General features: G+C 27.0%; 1 protein-coding gene across 3 annotated transcripts; it reads right to left on the minus strand.

Moving 5' to 3' along the window:
• Positions 1 to 1,517: 1,517 nt before the first annotated feature.
• Positions 1,518 to 19,482, minus strand: LOC100211227 (EF-hand calcium-binding domain-containing protein 10). 3 transcript variants are annotated; one of them, XM_065812538.1, is made up of 5 exons: positions 19,416 to 19,482; positions 19,244 to 19,313; positions 10,443 to 10,607; positions 9,844 to 9,934; positions 1,518 to 1,695 (listed from the first exon to the last, which is right to left on the minus strand). In XM_065812538.1, exons 2-5 carry the CDS (start codon positions 19,278 to 19,280, stop codon positions 1,638 to 1,640), a joined length of 351 nt encoding a protein of 116 aa, XP_065668610.1. In that variant the 5' UTR covers positions 19,281 to 19,313; positions 19,416 to 19,482; the 3' UTR covers positions 1,518 to 1,637. The 3 variants fall into 3 exon arrangements, with proteins under 3 accessions (XP_065668610.1, XP_065668608.1, XP_065668609.1); XM_065812536.1 differs by lacking the exon at positions 19,416 to 19,482 and adding an exon at positions 14,960 to 15,099 and having other exon boundaries at positions 19,244 to 19,265; XM_065812537.1 differs by lacking the exons at positions 19,244 to 19,313; positions 19,416 to 19,482 and adding exons at positions 14,960 to 15,099; positions 18,595 to 18,886.
• Between the last annotated feature and the right edge of the window lie 729 nt (positions 19,483 to 20,211).

Below are 20,211 nucleotides of genomic sequence, written 5' to 3' on the forward strand. Positions count from 1 at the left end.
TAACCTTACACAATACAAAAATTTAATTTTTGTATTACAATTTGTATTACTTTGAAGTGCACTCTGAAGTTACTCTAGCAAGAAAACAAATAATTACAAAATTATTCTCTCTTAAATATTTCTATTAACAAACACTAAAGAAACAAAGGACTCAAAACTCTGCATAATTAAGAATCTCTAAGAAGTTTCAAATTTAAAAAAAAATGCGTATATGTATTCTTAGCAACTCTCTTACTAAGATACTTTGCAAAATGCTCAATGTTGTTTGCAGTTTATAAAAATCTTTTGTTTTTAAAATTGCTTTATAGATTTCGAAAGTTCCCAACATGTAAACTAAATAAAAAATATTAATTATTTTCAGTACTTTACTTTTTTTCAATATCTTCGATATATTTTTACATTTTTAACTTGATAAAATTCAATATTACACACCTAATATTACAATTTTACACACCTCTCAGGTAGTGTAAAATTGTAGTTTACATACATTGTAAACATTGTAGTTTACATTGTAAAATTGTACACAAAAAATCGCCGTAAACTTTTTATAGGACTGTGTAATTTTACAATGCCTACAATGTAGCTACATAGTAAATTCGCGTTATAGGATAGGGCTCTAGTCAATCTTGATTTGTAGAAAATAGGCTTTTGGTTTATTTCTGGCCAAAGTATAAAACCTATATCAGCATTTTAAATCCTATGGAAATTATAATAAAACAGCTGTTAGAAAATGTGTATTTTACTGCAAGCCACGCTAGAATTAATTAGTTTTATGCGTGTTTTATAAAAAATATTAGTTTGGATTTATAAGTTGAAGTTTTTATGAATATTGTAACATAGCTTCAGATCGAACATTTTCACAAACCAAGATAAATATAGTTTAGAAGAAAACAATGCTTTAGGTATTGTTTTTTTTTATCTTTTGTGTTCAATATCTTTTGTCATTATGGAATTCTTTTATTCAGTTTTAGTATTTTGATATTTTATTATGCATGAAAAAAGCCTCCCCCTCACTTTTATGAAAATCCCACCCACCCCGTTCATTAGATCTGGACGAAAATTCTAAGCACTCTATATATTCCCCCCCCCTCCCTTGTATTAAGAACTCGAGAGTATATACACATTTTTTGCTTTTTTTAAATCATTATCAACAAATACTCGTCAACCAGTGGACTGTGTTTACTCCATTAAATTTGGTCTCAAAAACAATAGAACTTTAGGAAATATTTAAATAATTAGTAGGACTTTTTGGCAAAAATATTTTACATACTTAGTCTTTGTATACTAAAATCTAAAACCTAATTTTCTGGGTCACACAAAAAACAGACATACCGCCTCCTGGTTCTCGGCTGACGAATTCACTTTAAAATATATACTTTAATATTAACAAATGCATAAATTCAAAACTAAATATCTACTTTGATATTCATTAAGAAACGCATAAATTCTAAATATTCATAAACAAATGTATAAATTCTAAATTAAAAATTTGCACAAATGAAATACCACAAATAGCATTTTAAATATTTAACGAACTTTAAAATATTTCTTATAAAAACGTTTCATAAAAGTAAAGAATCTTTTCTACAATTAATAAATATATTTACACAATATACGTTGAACTATATATTATTTGACTATGCATTTATCGTAGAACCAACACTATTTACAGGTGACATCGCAAATCCCTTTGTTCTAAAGAATATTAATGTGCATTATCTTAAAACTTAAATCAGAAAAAAAGAATCATCAGAAAGATTTCTGATGAGTCTTTATAGATAAAACAGTGTAAAACGAAAAAAATTTGATAAGTGATTATCTACTTATATATATATATATATATATATATATATATATATATATATATATATATATATATATATATATATATATATATATATATATATATATATAAATTAGTAAAAAACACTTATCTAACTTTTATCTTCGACTTGAAGTTTCACCATTGCTGGATCATCAGGAAGAGTTCTCTCTTCCTGATGATCCAGCAATGGTGAAACTTCAAGTCGAAGATAAAAGTTAGATAAGTGTTTTTTACTAATTTATTTATTGCTCTGTTCTTTAAGATTATTGAGCACTCTATTTGTAAAATACACTGACATAATTTACATATATATATATATATATATATATATATATATATATATATATATATATATATATATATATATATATATATATATATATATATATATATATATATATATATGTATGTGTATATATATATATATATATATATATATATATATATATATATATATATATATATATATATATATATATATATATATATACATATATATATTTATAAATATATCATATAACAAGAATATGACTTTTAAAGATATAAGTTCAATTCGATGAAAACGACATATTTTATGTTTAAACAAATTTTTTTAAATATATTTTGAATTAGTTATATAAGAAATATTTAATTATAATAGTGACGTCAGTTAACTTTTTGTCAAAGTTGATCCCCAAGTTCTAGTTTTAACATTATCGCCGCCATCTTGATTGAAAACAACTTCCCCAATTCCTAGCTTATGTCAAAATTTCAAAAAGTGTTTCCACACTACTTGAAATTTTCTTTTTGATCTCGCCAATATATATACTTCCGCATGAGCATTCAAGTTGGTAAACACCCGGATTTGAGTTTGGAGGTAGTTTTGTTTTGTTGTTAACATAATATGTTACTCAAATTGGGAGCTGATGTAAATACAACTCTGATGTTTTGTTTTCTAAATTCTCTTCGGAATTTTGGATCCATAATAGGCATCAAAGGTAACTTAACTGTTGTTTATCTAATTGTTTAGATGTAGTATTTTTTGGTCTAAATAGTTTTTGGTTATTTTATTAATAGGCCGGTATCTGTGGCTCTAAATTGCAACACTTTTGTTATACACATCAAATAAATAAGTTTTAATTTTACTTTTTAAGTATCTTACAATCTAAAACAAAAACTTCCCATTTAAGTGTCCCAAGCGGCCAGTATAGACAGAAAGTTACTCATTTATCGTGTCTGCTGTGAGATTTTGATTTCATTCAATTTCTATGAAAATATTTTGCAGAACCACTTTTTAGTATAATTTTTGCGTCTAAAACCATTCTGTAATGTAATAAACTTAAAATTAGTGAACAATCATGATAAATAAAATAATCACAAAGAAAGGTATAAATAAATCATATTATTCAAGATACAAAGTCTGCAGCAAATATCAATCTAACAGCAAGTATGGAAAAATTGGAATGGAAAAACGGAATGGAAAAAAATAAATAATAATAATTGAATGTACTTTAAATTCTGCCACACTGTTTAATAGTTATCAACCCCTGTGAAAAAATTGTCATTAATGTATCATCACCAGATGATGATACAAAGTAAGACCACCTTAAAGTGTAGTTCAAAGCCCGTCTTCAAAGGGAGTTGATCAGGTACAACATGTTGACAACTTATCAGAATATTATGATTGTAATTATGATCAGTTGATCATCTGTTCTGATACCACTAACAGCAACACTGGCATGATAAGCATCTGTTCTGATACCACTAACAGCAACACTGGCAAAGATAATGATGCTGTATGCATTGTTTTGTTACACAGATAATTTGAAGATTCTTATCCTGTGGGTTGTGTGTGTGTGGGAGAAGAAGGTTAAGTAGGGTTTTCATGCTTAACAGATTTGGCGGTGGGTGTTCATTGCAAAGAGGTAAGGTAGAGCATATGAGTTTAGCTCTGTTTTATATGAGAAGTTGTTAGGTTAAATACAGTTAAATAAACTTAAAAATGAAAGTAAATGTTAAAAGTCACAAATTATATCTACTACTCCTAATCATCTCAGAAACTTAAAATTAGTATTTTTCCAACCTATGGGCCCTACAGAATGGAATTAGCTTCTCAGCCTATTTTTTTTTTTAAAGTTGATTTTCCTGAAACAAATTTTTAAACTTTTTCTAGTCTGGTTTATTAGTGATCTTTTTAAAACTACAGTTTATGGAAAAAACTCTTTAACTACCAACTATCTACTACCCTACAGGACTATATATACATACATATATATACATACATATATATACATACATATATGTAAAATTGATTAAATTTAATTGAGGAAAGTGCATTTTAGGCTTAATTAAAAGACCATGGCTTAAAGCGGGATTTCAAGTAATGTCAGATAAAAATATTATCAAGAACCTAATGAAGATGGACAAGAAGTATTCAGATTTGAGTAGAAATAAATACAGAGGATCAGCTAGAGACAAGGTTAATCAAGGGGAGTTTATTTCATTTTTGAAAAAGCTGTTTTGGATTGGTTCTACAGATTTAAAGAACCAAATTAGGAAGGATAAAAAACGCTCAGATAAAGATAAGCACGATGATTTAACTTTTTTGGAAGACCAGGAAGGACCGAGACATTTTAGTTTGGGATCAGAAGATAGAAAATTTAGCAAAAAGGTTTTATGTTGTTTTTAGTGGGTTAATTTGACCTTTTTATTAAAATTTGCTAATTTAACATACATTATTTGTTAATACACATATACCATGTTAAAGTAAATTTTAAGTTTCTGAAGGTGTGAGGAAGAGGACAAGGCTAGAAGACGAATCTCCTAAGATTGACGCTACCTCAGAATTAGACTTGAGTTTCACTGACACTAGCGCTGATTCTGATTCAGAATTCGAACCCGAAGTTTGGCATCATAGAAGAGCAGATGATTGTAACATTACTGCCAAAGTCCCTATGAATATTTTTGATGGAAATGTATCTATCATAGCTACAGCAAATGATATCTCCACGAATGTCTTACAAAAAGTAACTGGAACAATTCTTCAAGATTGTGGAGTTGATATCGCAAAATGCAAAGCCAGTGCTTCAACTGCATTAAGGAAGATGAAAAAAACTGCTAAGGATACTGCAGAAATTGCTAAATTAGATATAAAGAAGGCCGTGGAAAAAAGCCGTTATCCCTGTATAATTCATTTTGACGGAAAGACTTTGTTTGAAATGAATCAGGGAAAAAGACTGAAGAATGAAAGATTAGCTGTGCTCGTTAATATTGAGGGGGTGTCGCATCTTCTTGGAGTACCTGCCTTGCCGTCTTCTTCAGGTGAAGATATGTATATAGGAATCATGAAAATGCTAGAAGAATATGACCTAATTTCAAAAGTATGCGGAGTATGCTTTGATACAACTTCAAGTAATACTGGTTCTAAGAAAGGATCACTTATTAGGATTGCAAAAGAGGTAGACAAATACCTTCTTCTACTAGCATGTAGGCATCATATCATTGAGCTTAGAATGGTTTATTTCTGTGAAGCAGTGATAAAAGAGAATAGCATAGGGCCTGAAAATCCTTTATTCGTAAAGTTCAAACATATGTTTGAGAACCCTAAATTCAAATACGACAAAAATAACCTGACCTCTTTTGATTGGAAAACCGTTGAAGGAACAGTTTTGAAGGAAGCTGCAAGGAAAACTTTAGATTACTGTGAGATCTATATTACTAAAAAACACAATATGAGGAATGACCGAAGAGAGTTGGCTGAACTAACCATGCAGTATTTATCCCCTTCTGCACATTTCAAGTTAAAGAAAACTGGAGCTGTTCATCATGCTAGGTTTTTAGGCAAGAATTTATACTATCTTAAACTTCAGCTTTTGTGCAAGCAACTGACATTTGTGCAAGAAAATGATAATCTACGCGAAGATTTAAAACTCATCTGCGAGTTCATAGTATGTTTTTACACAAGGTGGTACCTTCAAGCACATAAAGCGATTCAATCTCCTGCATCTGATCTTGATGCAATCTTTCAGATGAATGAGTATAAGAAAGTTTGCTCCAATCCGGAGGCAGTAGACGCTGTGTTAGCATCTCTTTATAAGCATACATGGTATCTTGATTCAACAATTATTCCCTTGGCTCTTTTTAATAAAAAAACAGCCATTGCAGATTTTTTTAAACATAGAAGCAAAGAACGAATAGACAAGATTAATATCATAAATAATATGAAGGTACCAACTCTCTCTCTTTTGGTTAATGAGTTTTCATATTTAATTTTTTCAATGATAGGGTTGGATAATCAGAGAGTGAGAGACTGGTTGTCACTTCCACCCCATTATCGGCACACCCAGTCTTCGTTTAAGAATTTTGAAAACTTTGCCAAAATGTTAATTGTTGTCAATGATCATTCTGAACGAGCAATCGGAATGATGCAGCAGTTTGTGCAAAGATACGAAAATGAAGATGACAAGAAGAACAGACTTTTAACCGTCGACAAAGTAAGGTCAACTTTCAAAGTTTTTGGTGTGGGAAAAAGTAATATTACAAAAAAAAAACTATCAGAAAGCCTGATGTCACTCTCTAAACTAAAGAAGAGGAAATTGTAGACTTAGGAAATTGTTGTTCATTTTAAAATACTTATTTCAATTAATGCATAATTTTTGTCTTTATAGTATTTGTAAAGATTTTTATTAAATGGTAAATTACTTGTTTAGTTCAAAATAGTTTGTTTTTTTTGTTGATAACATAATTTGCTGATTTCATAACCACTTGCGTAACTTAAACTTTTCATTTTTTGATTTCTTAAATATCGTTTTAACCGAGAATATGTAAAAAAAATGATGACATACCCTTTTAAAATGAAAATATAGATAACAAATAACAAAAAAACAAAAAAAAATGGAAATAATTTTTTCATTTAAATCCCCCTCAAACACCCTATTTTTCCTTTTTTGAAGAACAATTTCTTAACAACTTTAGTCTTGAGGGGAACTTAAAAGTCACACGATCGACCTAAAAAATTTTTTGACTAAGTTTTAGCATATTTGCTCCAACTTTAGCTGGGTATGTACTTCGTTTTCAAAAATTCCCTCAAAATGACTACCCCTAATATATATATATATATATATATATATATATATATATATATATATATATATATATATATATATATATATATATATATATATATATATATATATATATATATATATATAAGAAATATATTTGAGATTTTCCTAAGATCAATAGACAAATATTAGACATATTCGATGAAATATGCAAGCAGGGGTTAAAACAGGTGTCGGACATTGCTGTCCCTTGAACTATTCTTGAGACTTGCTAGAAGAGGGCAACAAATGATTGTTTGTTTTTTCAGTAAAAATGAACAATAGTTGGTTGCCTCCCTTAAACAGGTCTCAAAAACTATCCAAGGGGCTTCAATGTCCTACACTTATTTTGACCCCTGGCAACGATAAAATTATACTATATTATTTTATTTTATTTTTTTTCACAAACTACATTTTATTATTTGTGAATAAATAAATCTTTTAAAAAACCAGTTTGTAATTTTTAGATTTTTTTTAGATTTTTTTTGGCACCAATGTCACTTTATCTTGCAATTGCGAGATTTGTAATTTAAGCCTCTATTTGCTTTAAAATACTCATATCCACAAGGTCATTTGTGAATCATTACTAACTTGTTAGTAAATGTTTTTTTCCTACTTTAATATGAAAATTCAATTTCATAAATAAAACCAAATTTTTATATTAAAATAGGAAAACAGCATTTGGACTATAATAGCTACTTGAAAGCTATATTCTTAAAAAATGCAACTGGTTGCAACTTCTTCAAAATTTTGGAAATAACTTTTTGAAAAACTGTAGCTTATACATTTTTAAAGGCAAATTTATTTTTCCCTGACCTACTTATAATATTTATTTTATATTTTATGATTACAATTTTAACAATAATGCTACTTAATTTTAAAACAACTCTCAAAATTGCATCTCATAGTTTTCATTTATAATTGTCATTTTCTTATGGATCCATTGTCACCAGCAATTAATTGCTTTTGATGGATCTGAAAGATTTTACTTTAACTCTACAAAATTATATATATGATTAAACAACGTTAAACAAGAAGAATAAGTTAATTCAGCTCATTACAGATTATGCAAAACTGGAAAATTGAGAGAGGAAACATTGCCACCAAATAACGATTTGCTAGTGCAATACATATTAAGAGAAAATTTTGAAGCTTTTATCAAAATCTCCTTATCTTGGATAAAATTGTCTGCTTCACCAGATTAGCTGCTTGATTTTATTCATTACTATTGCTGTTGTTATTCCACAATATTATGTTCCACAAAAATATGTTCTTTTAATAAAACTGGTGATTTAACTGCACAGATCTTTGCAAATATCAATAATGGTGACTTTTGCAAAAATCACTATATTCAGAGGATATGGATTATATTCAGAATCTATATATAGACTATATTCAGGAATATAGACTATATATGGACTATATAGTATTATGGATTATAATTTTTTTTAATGAAAATCAGTTGTAATTTTTATATTTTCTGACATTGAACAGCTAGATAAACATATTCAGCAGTAAAATTCAGTTAAAATTCAGTTTCAATTACAGTCCTCCTTTAAAGCATCGCATTTGTATAATCAGTTTATTTAGCTTTTCAAAATACCCTTTTCAAAATTTAGTTACTAAATGTGAATAATGAACATCTTTTTTTTGAAAGCTTTTTCTGCAACAGATGCTGGTCTATAAGATCACTTTTGTTATAGTCATTTTTCAAAAAATGTATTTATGAGAAGGGTTGAGGTCAAATATGCGTGATCAAATACAAATACAGCTACAAATAATAGATTTCCAAATACAAATTCAAATACAAATATATGCAATAGGCATTTTTCAAATTTACAAATACAAATATTTGTAATTTAGGTTAAAAAAAAAAAAAAAAGATTTTTTCAAGACAAGACTTATAAAATGGTCTACTAAATAAAAGAATGAAAACAAGTCTTCTAGCAAATATTCCTTAAAAACAAATTTTTAATTAATTTTAGTGTTAATAATGAAAAAAAAACAAATAAAAAATGAATCTCTTGGTATTTAAAAAAAAAAAAAAACTGGTTAACCTAGTTTATAGAACTGCAAATACATTTTAATCAAGTACAAATATTTAATAACTTTTTTTATCAAATACATTACAAATTCGCTAAATTAACCCTTTTTACTAACTACAAATGCAATTAGGTATTTGACCCTAACCCTGTCTATGAGGAAATCAATTTCTTGTGAGAGATGTTTTTGAGAGCAGATTTTTCTATATAAAAAAACGTATTGATCATATAGACCAGTACCTTAACAAAAGATAAAGTTTTGATCAGCTATGAAGTAGTGTTAAATCAGATTTATTGGGTACAAAAATTATAATAATAATTTATAATAATTAGAAAACTTATTAATGAAAAAAACATAAATATAATATTATTTAATAATTATTTTAAGTATAAAATACCTTAGAAATATAAGGTTAATCTTCTTCTAAATGAAATGAAAAGATAGATAAGATGAAGGAGTTAAAGTTGGAATAAATTTGAAGGGTATAGGGACTAGAGAATGAACTTTATTTAAAAAAATATATATCCATAAATATATATACTAAAACACTGTTTGTAAGTAAGTTATGGAATTTGTAAGTGATTGAAAAATAAATGAGGCTTAGGCTTACCCTTATCTCTCACAAAGGTGTTAGGTAAGAGGTAAGGGTGTAAAACGAGGTACATCTGTAATTCTATCTGAACAGATTTTTTTATAATTGGGTATCTAAAATATAATAAGTAAATGTTTTAAAATAAAAATAAAAGTTGAAAAATAAAAATAAATGTTTCAGGAACAAACAGCAATAGTAAAATATGTTTCAATAGAAATAATAAAAATTAAATGATAAATAAAATTAAAATGTATCACACAATTCTGTAAAATAAGAGTAAAGAAAAAGAAAAAAAAACTTACGCTTCATTAACAAAAACATCTATTCCTATCCTACCAGTTTCAGAACCGACTGGATTATGGTTATAATTTGTAACACCAAGATTATCCATTCCTATGAATCCCAAAATAAAAATTATTTTATATACAGATGTTACTGACAAATTAAAAACAAATATTAAACAAACTCAATTTTGTCCTTTTCTTTTAATTATGTATTTTTTATAAAGCAAGTAATAATGCAGTGGTATTATTACAATAATTATTGCAAAAAATATAAAAGATTAAAAAGTTTATGACTTTCTTTATGACTACAAATTTCAACTTTACATTCGTGAATTTGAGTAACAATTTTTTTATAACCTTAAAAAACTTTTTTTACCATATGGTAAATAATATTTGATATGGTAAATATTTGATATGGTAATTATTTGATATGGTAAATATTTGATATGGTAAATATTTGATATGGTAAATATTTGATATGGTAAATATTTGATAGCAAATTAGCAACTAAACTATTTCAAGTTGCAAATCAAACTTTTAAATTAAATGTATAAAAGAAACAATAAACAAATAGTAAACATTGATAACAAAAAATTTAAAAAATTTAAAAAATGTACCTGATTTATACTGCATATAACTGATATACCCTTTTTCAGCAGGATCCATAATTCTGAATAATGATCGCAAATTACTTTCATCAAATAAACATGGATAATTAACTTTGGAAGAGCGAGCAGACTTCATTTTCTCAAAATAGTCTATCATAAATTTTTTTGGATCATCTGAAATAATAATCAAATTTATTTCAAAGTATATAATCTATATATATATTATATATATACATATACATATATATATATATATATATATATATATATATATATATATATATATATATATATATTACATACATATATATATATATATACATACATACATATATATATATATATATATATATATATATATATATATATATATATATATATATATATATATATATATGTATATAATGTTTATATATATATATATATATATATATATATATATATATATATATAAATATATAAATATATATAAATGATGAGTCTTTATAGATGAAATAAAAATCTTTTTTTCTGAACGACAGGAAAATTATTTCTCTACAACTATGTTAATAACAAGTTCAAATTTACTTTTTTTTAATAATTTACTTTTTTCAAAGCAATACAAAAAACATACAGGAAAAGACGGTTAAAAAAAATAGGCACACAAACTTTTTAATTGATTTCCGTTTTACTTTCTTGACAACCCAACTGTTATTCATAATTATTTTACTAATTTATATGTTAGTTTGACAATTTCCTATAAAAGATCAGATAAATCTACTTATGAGTCGCATTTAAAGCCTTATTAAATATTTTGTTAAGATCTAAATTATATATAGAAATGGGTCAAAAAGCAGTAAGTGAAGCAACAAAGTGGCAAAGCAACAAAGTATTTGTGCTTTAACTTGCTTAGAAAGACACCATTATAGACTATGGATTTCTTGATGACTATAACAAGTTTTCTTAATTTCTCTAGCAGGTAATGACAATCCATATCTTCCTGTTCGATTACATATCTGTTCCATCATCAAAGTTATCAAGTTCATTTATCTAACAGCTATATAAATAATGTTCATCTTCAACTCTTTTCTTATGTAATGTATCACTCACTCCTAAGTGCAGAGTGTGATTACTACAAAATTGTCTTCCTCTTACGGTGGTAATTAGATTTATCAAGTCTCATGCACTATTTTACTTCATTTTTGAGTTTTTCCAAGATGCTGACAAACATTGTTTTTCATTTAGTTGCAATTTTGGTGGTATCCACCTGGAGATATTGATCGCTTTATAACTATTTCTAGTGATTGCTCTTATAGATATTCCATCTGTTGCGAGGTCTGTATGGTATGTTCTGTGAATATATAATATATACTGTGAATATATAATATATACTGTGAATATATAATATATACTGTGAATGGCTAAAAATAGTAAATATTTGTAATGTTAAAAAAGCTATTTAATAGAGTAATTTTATGTAAAATTTGTGCTCAAATAAATATTCAAAATAACTTGCTACACAGTAACAATAAAATGTCAGTGAATATATATATATATGCAGTGCAAAAAAGTGAAGTATTCTTAAAGTAAAAACATGCATAAGTACTTGCAAATAAAATTAGGATATCCGTGTAGCATATTTCTATACTGCCAGCATGTATAAAAACAATAACTATTTGGTAATATCAAAGATCTATTTTAATTGCTTTTGCAATTAATAGAGCTGGATTTGTATCTAAATTTGTGTCTAAATTTTATCTAAATTTGTGAGCAAATAAATATTAAAAATAACTCATTACACAGTGAAAATAATTTATCAAATAATTAGTATACACTAAGTTTAAATTAGTAAGTTTACAATAAGTATAACCTAAGCAGGGATGCAGAGTCCCAAAGGACTCCGGCTTTATAACTCTACTTTTTCCAAGTCTGTAGTGTCCAAAAGCTCTTAACATGTTTGTTGACTTATGATCTGCTATAAGAAAAAAACTCATGAGATTTAATGACTTGAAACTTGTTATTTTTAAGCCCGGAGTCCTTGCCGCCATTATACTTAAGGACTCCGGGCTCAAAAAATGATTGTTCGTCTAACCTAATAGTCTTAATTTTTTTCGAATTAGTAGTCCATAAACTTATTATATTTTTAGAGCTCTGGATACCAAAAACTAGGATAAAGTAATCTTTTTGTGACTTTCAAATCCGGAGTCCTTTTTGGGACTCCGCATCCCTGAACCTAAGTATACTAAAAGTGAGAACATGTATTTATAATCTAATTCTAGAAACTCCTTCAGAGAAAAGTGTTAAAAACAGTAAAATCAATTTAGAAAGAAACAGCTGTTTGCTTTTTTTTTAATTTTGACAAAAAAGCAGCTGTTTTACTGTTGTTATTTTTTTGTTAAAAAGTTTTATTGTTATTTTTTTGTTAAAGAGTTTTCAAAATGCTCTAGACATTTTTACATTTTATAGTAAAAATATTTCTTTAGTTTATAAGAGTCACATACATGCCTTAAAATCATGTCCTGGAGTATTTCTGCTATTCTACTAATTAAGAGCCATTGCACACTGTGTACACACATATGTATAAAAAAACATACAACATTTTATAAAAAAGCTACCATGATTAAACTTTTCCTTATCATCCACTGTTAGTATATTGTATGAAACCTTAGTCATCACATAATATATACAATTTTAAATAGCTTTTACAGCACTTAAAATAACTATTTAAATGTAGGCGATCATATCGTTATTATTACTATTTCCACTTTAATTATCATTTATTTTGGCTGCTATTGTTTACTACTATAATAATAGTATTTTTATTACTATTAATATTATTGTTATTAACTCTAGCAAGTTTTTTACTTAAGATTAGTACATATCTTATGTATTAATATCTATGAAGTATAATAACTGTTTCAAAAACATATTGGGAGTAGTCCACAAATTATGTCGCGCAATCTTTGACCAAGTTATTGTCTTCCACTTACAGTGGTATATTCATTAACTTCTATATGAGTCATCACAAAACCACTAAGCCCTCCTTGCCCCCTCCCCTTCTAAAGCGTGACATAATTTATGGACAACCCCTTCATTAGTTATCAATTAATTATCTTGATTAATATTCAACATTATTTCAACATGATTTTTCAAAATTTTAACTTTCTGCTTTTCAAATGATATAAATACTATTATATTTCTTTAAATACAATGAAAATTTGACACACAATTCCTAAAAATCAAATGATATGAACTAGAATTGACTTGGAAGATCAAAATGCCATTTTTTCCAAAAGTACCAACCATTGATTGTTGACCGACCATTGTTTTGAGCACTGCTTTTATATTATTTAGTTTCATAAATAGGGGAGAGTGGGGAAAGTGGGACATTAAAAAATATTTCTAGAACTAAAAAACTATTAAAAACTATTAAAATCGTAAACCATAATCTTCATTAGAATATTTCAGAGGTTTCTACATTATAATTACACAAAAATGATTGAGAAGTGAGAGAACAGTTAATTCTCTTTGTCCTATTTCACTCCTCAAAAAATCATTTTTTAAGTGTTTTAAGAGCTCCCCTATATTTAACAGTAATTGCTTTGCCTCCCTGCGTGTGGTACAAACCACATTTTTGAAAAGTTTAGTGTACGAAAACTTTTGTGACATATTATAAATTCAAAAATAAAACTTTTTCAGTTTTACAAATAAATATTTTTATTTAGTTAACTATTTTTTATTTCTTGTACAATATATTCTTGTTACTTTAATATAAAAATATTTTTTTGCATTTAAAATGGTTTTTTTTAAATGTTTTCTCTAAATTAAGGTGTACGAAAACTTTTGTGACTGACTATATATGAAAATATATATATATATATATATATATATATATATATATATATATATATATATATATATATATATATATATATATATATATATATATATTTGAAAGAGGCAAAAAATCACACATGGAAACTCGTATATGTTTTGTCTATTATTTTCATAATAAAACAATGATAGCAAATTGGCGACCTCCAATTTGCTCTCATTTAATTCTAACTTATATAAATATTTTGTAAACAAAAAATGGTATACATTAGTAATGTTAACAAAGAATAAATTGAGTTTGAAGTGGAATGACAGACAGAAAAGAAAAACTAAAATTTTAGTTACTGGATAAATGAACTTTAATTCCTCAAAAAATATAAGTTTCAGCATTATATATATATATTTTTAAATAATGTTTTAAATGTATGAATAATGCTTCCCAGCTTCTAATTGCTAAAACAAAGAAAAATAAAACACAACAGAAATGGAAATGTCCATATATATATATATATATATATATATATATATATATATATATATATATATATATATATATATATATATATATATAAAGTTATAATAAAAAGAAATAAAGTCAACAAAAAAGGAAAGCACAGACAAAGCTTGGGATGGTCCAAGCAACTTATATTGATAGAATTTATGTATATATTGATAGAATTTATGTATATATACATGCACACATGCATACATACCAGGATGATGGTAAACCAATGCAGCAGTGAGATCATTAAAAAGATCAACTATTCTATGTTTCTTTAAATAGTAATAAGAGAGTTCTTCTTTATTAAGCATGGAATCTGTACTCTTTACATTCATACTTATGACTTAGAAACTAAAATTAAAAATAGTTTTTAAGTATAATATAAAACATTTATATTATACTTAAAAACTGTATATATATATATATATATATATATATATATATATATATATATATATATATATATATATATATATATATATATATATATATATAAATTAATTGTACATAATTAGAGTTGCCGGATGACCAGTTTTTACATAGAACACAGTAACAAAATTTTATTTTTACAAGTTTAACGCTGTATTCTCTTCCGTAAAAGCCGGACTTCTGGCAACCCTATACATAATACCCATAATACATGTTATTTTAGTATAAATATAAGTTCGAATTAAATATTTTTATTCCAAATAAAAGTTTGTTTTTTTAATATTATCTAAATAGTGATGTTATAATTTATAGATAACATTTTATTATATCTATAAATCATAACATCACAATATAAACTTATTATAAAATAATATTAAAAAAAAATTAAAATATTGAAATGAAAACAAGTGTTCATATGTATCAAAAAAGATGTGGCAAATAAACAAACCACTACAACAAAATTAAGAAAACATAATAAAAAACATATTTACTAAAAATATAAAAAAAATATATATATATATATATTGTTGATCATCTAATAGATTTTAACCATTAACTGATCCATTTTGGCATTCACTAAATTCTGATTAATATCTTTTAGAACATTATCCAGTAACTTAGTTACTTTTTCTTTTAGTTGGCTCAGATCTTTTATTTCAATTTTACCAAGATTCTGGTACAATTTTTTTACAAGATCTTGGAGTATTGAGGTCTAGACTTGCAAATCTTAGAAGTACGACATGGAGCATCACCTTGTAGGAAGATAATTTCTATTTCTTTTTAGAAAATGTCGATAGAAAACATTTAATAACCAGCCAATGTCTAAACATCTTTGAGAATCAAACCTTCCATCAAATAGTTTCAAACAACCAAACAACTTCTCAGTATTACTCAGTTTTTTCTTTAACCAACGCTCTCTTTCTTTTTCATCAACGTTCATTTTCATAGCTGAAAAGAATGTTGTGCCATAGCTTGTAGACCAAATTTTACAAGCTAAACACTAACTTTTTCTTGCTTTCTGATGTTTATATGTTAGGCTTGGTTTTAGCAAGCACGGGTCTTCTCTAAAAATCTACTGTATCCTGTTCTTCCAGGATACAGTAGATTTTTAATTGTATTGTATTTTCGTTATCAGCTGATTATACTGCTAACAGTTGCATGTGTTGTGTTTAAATGATTTGCAATTTTTTCCCATTGAGACATGTTGTTCATTTATTACTATGATTTTATATTTTGTCATATTATTAATAATTTCTCCAGATATAGAGTCCAAGAGCAAAGATTTAAAAATATGGTGTTGGAATCTTTTTTTTTACTGCAAGAATAAAAAAATTAAGATTATAGTTGGCAAAAAAATATGTGGGCATGCTATAAGCGTACTTATAAGTAATTTGGAGTGATGAACTCAAATCTTACCTAATTTCATCAGATGTTCAACAAAAAAACTGGCAAAAAAAAAAGCAAGGCATAAAAATTTAATTTCATTAGATTAACAGTAAACCACAGGGGTGGAAATGTCATGGTGTGGTGGCCAATGGCTCAAGGAAGAGCTGGAAAATTGACTTTTATTAAATCAACTATTTTTCAATAGCCAATTGCTATATACACTACTGTCTGAAAAATTGTGGACACCGTTGAATTTTTTAAAAATGGTAACTGATCTAAGGATTTCATTAATCAATGCACACAATGTTGAACACAAAACACAGTAATAATAAAGTTAAGTAAAGTTTATATATTAAAAAACATCAATTAGTAGTCTATTGACTACTAATTGATTGATTACAGTGGGCATCACAAATTTAAACCTTTCCCCAGTTTTTCTCCTCAACCTAATTTTCCCACTGTCATTACTAATGCAGATTCTGGTCTTATCTGTGAATAACACGTTTCTCCAAAAGTTTGCATTCTTCCCCATGAACTTCTTTGCAAAAGCCAGTTGTAGCTTCCGGTGTCTGTCAGTCAGCAGGGGCTTTCTGGGGGCTATACATGACACCAATCCTATGCTGATTAAATTCTCAGGGGAAGTTGAGGTGGCTGCATTGATTCCCCTGCTCCAAAGTTCCTGTTATAAACATTTGCTTGACTTTGTGGGAGATCTTCGTACCGTAAGCTCCAATACTTTCAAATCTCGTTTTGACAAAATATATTTTCTCCCAGAGTTTCTCCTGAAGGAATCCAACGAGCCATCTTCTTTGTATTTCTAAAACAGAAATCATAATTGAACACTTGCATTCTGCTAGCATCTACCAAAGTTTTAAAAAACGTCAAAATGGTTCAACCACCCCCAAAATTTTCATGTATATGTACCTTTATAACTGATTCAACAGCACCATGAGAAATCCCCAGCATTGATGATATCTGTCTGTATGAGTACGCCATACCATGCTGCTTCACAACCGCTAATTTAAAATTATTAGATATATCTTTCCTACATCTAGGAGGCATAATAATCTACTAATAATCTAAAAATTTCTAAAAACAATGAAAATGTAATGTCAAACAACAATAACAAGAAAAAACCATAAGAATACTCAACAAAACTAAACAGCACATACGAACCAAATGTATTTTCACTTTTTACAAAGAAAGAACAGAAAAATTTCTATAATATGCATTATAAAATAATACACATAGCCACTAATTCCAGTTAGGGTTTTTACACAAACTTTACTATAGATAACATTTTTTAAATATTTTATGCCACAACAAAAAATTTTCGCACAAATTTTTAAAAAACCAAGGTAACAGCATACATAAACAATGCAAGAACGTGTAACGTGATTGTTTTGGTTAAGTGATGAGAAACATAATTTTTTATAGTGTCCACAATTTTTCCGACAGTAGTGTAGACATTTTAAACCAAAATTTGAAACCCTCCGTTTGTAAATTTAGATTTAAAAACATTTTTGTATTTCAACAGGGCAACAACCCATAACATACTGCCAATTCAACAAAACAGTGCATTTAAAATGGCCTACCCAGTCAAATGACCTTAAAACCATAAAACACTTCTAGAAAACAATAGACCAGAAAATTGGAGATCAAGCTACCACAAGCACAAAACAAAATGATTTAATAGCACAAGAAAAAACGATTTAAAAGCTGCCATAATCAAAAGCATTTTATGAAAACTAAAAAAAGAAATTGTTTGTTTTACTTATTTTTATGTCCACTGTATTTATTATTGATATAAAAAAATACAAAATGTATTTTATTACATATACTGTATAACTTTTAGCCACTATCAAAATTATAAAAAACTTTTTTTTAGGTTATGGCATTGATGTTAGGGTACTATTGTCCCGGTTTTTATGCAGGAGAGCGCAGCGCCAAACTAATAAAAACTAGTTATAATTAGTTTAACTTGTTGATATCTATCGGTAAGAAATGCAGAAATACAATTCAGAAAACTACCTCTTATGTTATACGATGCAAGTTTAACTAATAATTTGGAATGTTTAACAAAGTCGAACGCTTTTTGGAAATCAATATATACAACATCTTTTTTTTGGTGGTTATCAAGTGCGGTGTTCCGATCGTTTGCAGATATCAAATGCTTCTTATTAGCAACGGTTTTGGTCCCCAAGTTTTTGTTTTCACATTATCCCCGTCATCTCTATTTAGAACAGTTTGCCCTCGTTTCGAATTCTTGCTTTATTTATCTCCAGGGATTCTCTAACTTTTCTTATCCTGTATTCTGAAATGACTGCCAAGGTTTTAGGATTCAGCCAATCAAAAGTACCACGGCATGTTCCAGAATGTTCCGTGGCTCCTGAACTCGACCATTTTTGATTTTTACAGGTTCTATGGTGTTCTAAAGAGCCTGTAAAAATCAAAAATGAAAAAAAAAAAATCAAAAATTCTTTTTGGTCTCACCAGTATATATTCTTCTGCATGAGCATTTAAGCTCGTAAACATCCGGGTACGAGTTCGGTGGAAGTTTTGTTTTGTTGTTGCATAGTATGTTATTTAAATTGGGAGATAAAGAAAATATAACTCTAATATATATAATAAAATATAACTCTAATATATATATAAAATATAACTCTAAAATATAACTAACTAGTATTTATTCCGTGCTTTTTTACATTTGTTAACATGCTGCTTTGGAAACACTTTCTTTCTCTCTCTCTCTAAGATGAGTGGGAGATTTAATAAAACTTATGTAATTACTGAGCTCTTACGTATTTCTTAATACCACAAATGATAATGACCATTTATAAGAAATATTTTACCAGTTGCTTGCTATTTTATGATATAGTTGCTCAAATTGTTTAACTATAATTGTCCCTTGATTGTTCAAATATTGTAATCAATAAAATCTTTTTAGTCCAAGTATTTAAGTTGATAAAATATCTTATTAAGTTGTGGTGTTATTTGCCAGCGTTACTATAGTAACAATGTATACATTGTGTTGTCTAGCCTTTTTATAATCTTTTTTAATTATTCTGTAGACAGAATATATGAACCTGTCATTTCGAAAAGGACATAAGTCCAAAACTTTTAGCAGTTAGTTTATAAGTTTGAATTAAAAATTTCTGTATGATTTATGTTTTTTTTATAAAAAATAAAAAATACATAAATTATATACGTTCTTTATTTATCTACTTCTATGTTTAATTTCTTTAGCAACCTAAACATTATTTTAATAAAAATCATATTTTTGTTGATTTTGAAAAGTTTTAGTAAATGGACTTGTGCCCTTTTCGAAATGACAGGTTCATATATTTTCTGTTATTATTATCCTAATTCTACTAACAATAAAATGCAAATAGTACTTTTGTAATTAAAAATTGTAATTTTTTTTTCATGTCTTTTTTTAGGTATTTGCAGGCTTTCCTTGACTTTTCTTTTCTGGTACTTGTGTTATGACAGATTTTAAAAAGAACTCAACTGATGTTAATGCGGTCTTTATGTCGTTACCTATAAGCAATGACGTTGCTGATACGGAGTCAAAGTTAAAAAATTTATAGATAAATTTGTATTTAATATTTTAGATAATATATCAAGTGATTAATGTGTTTTTATTGT

This window comes from Hydra vulgaris, chromosome 12 (assembly GCF_038396675.1).
Source record: "Hydra vulgaris chromosome 12, alternate assembly HydraT2T_AEP".
Taxonomy (NCBI): domain Eukaryota; kingdom Metazoa; phylum Cnidaria; class Hydrozoa; order Anthoathecata; family Hydridae; genus Hydra; species Hydra vulgaris.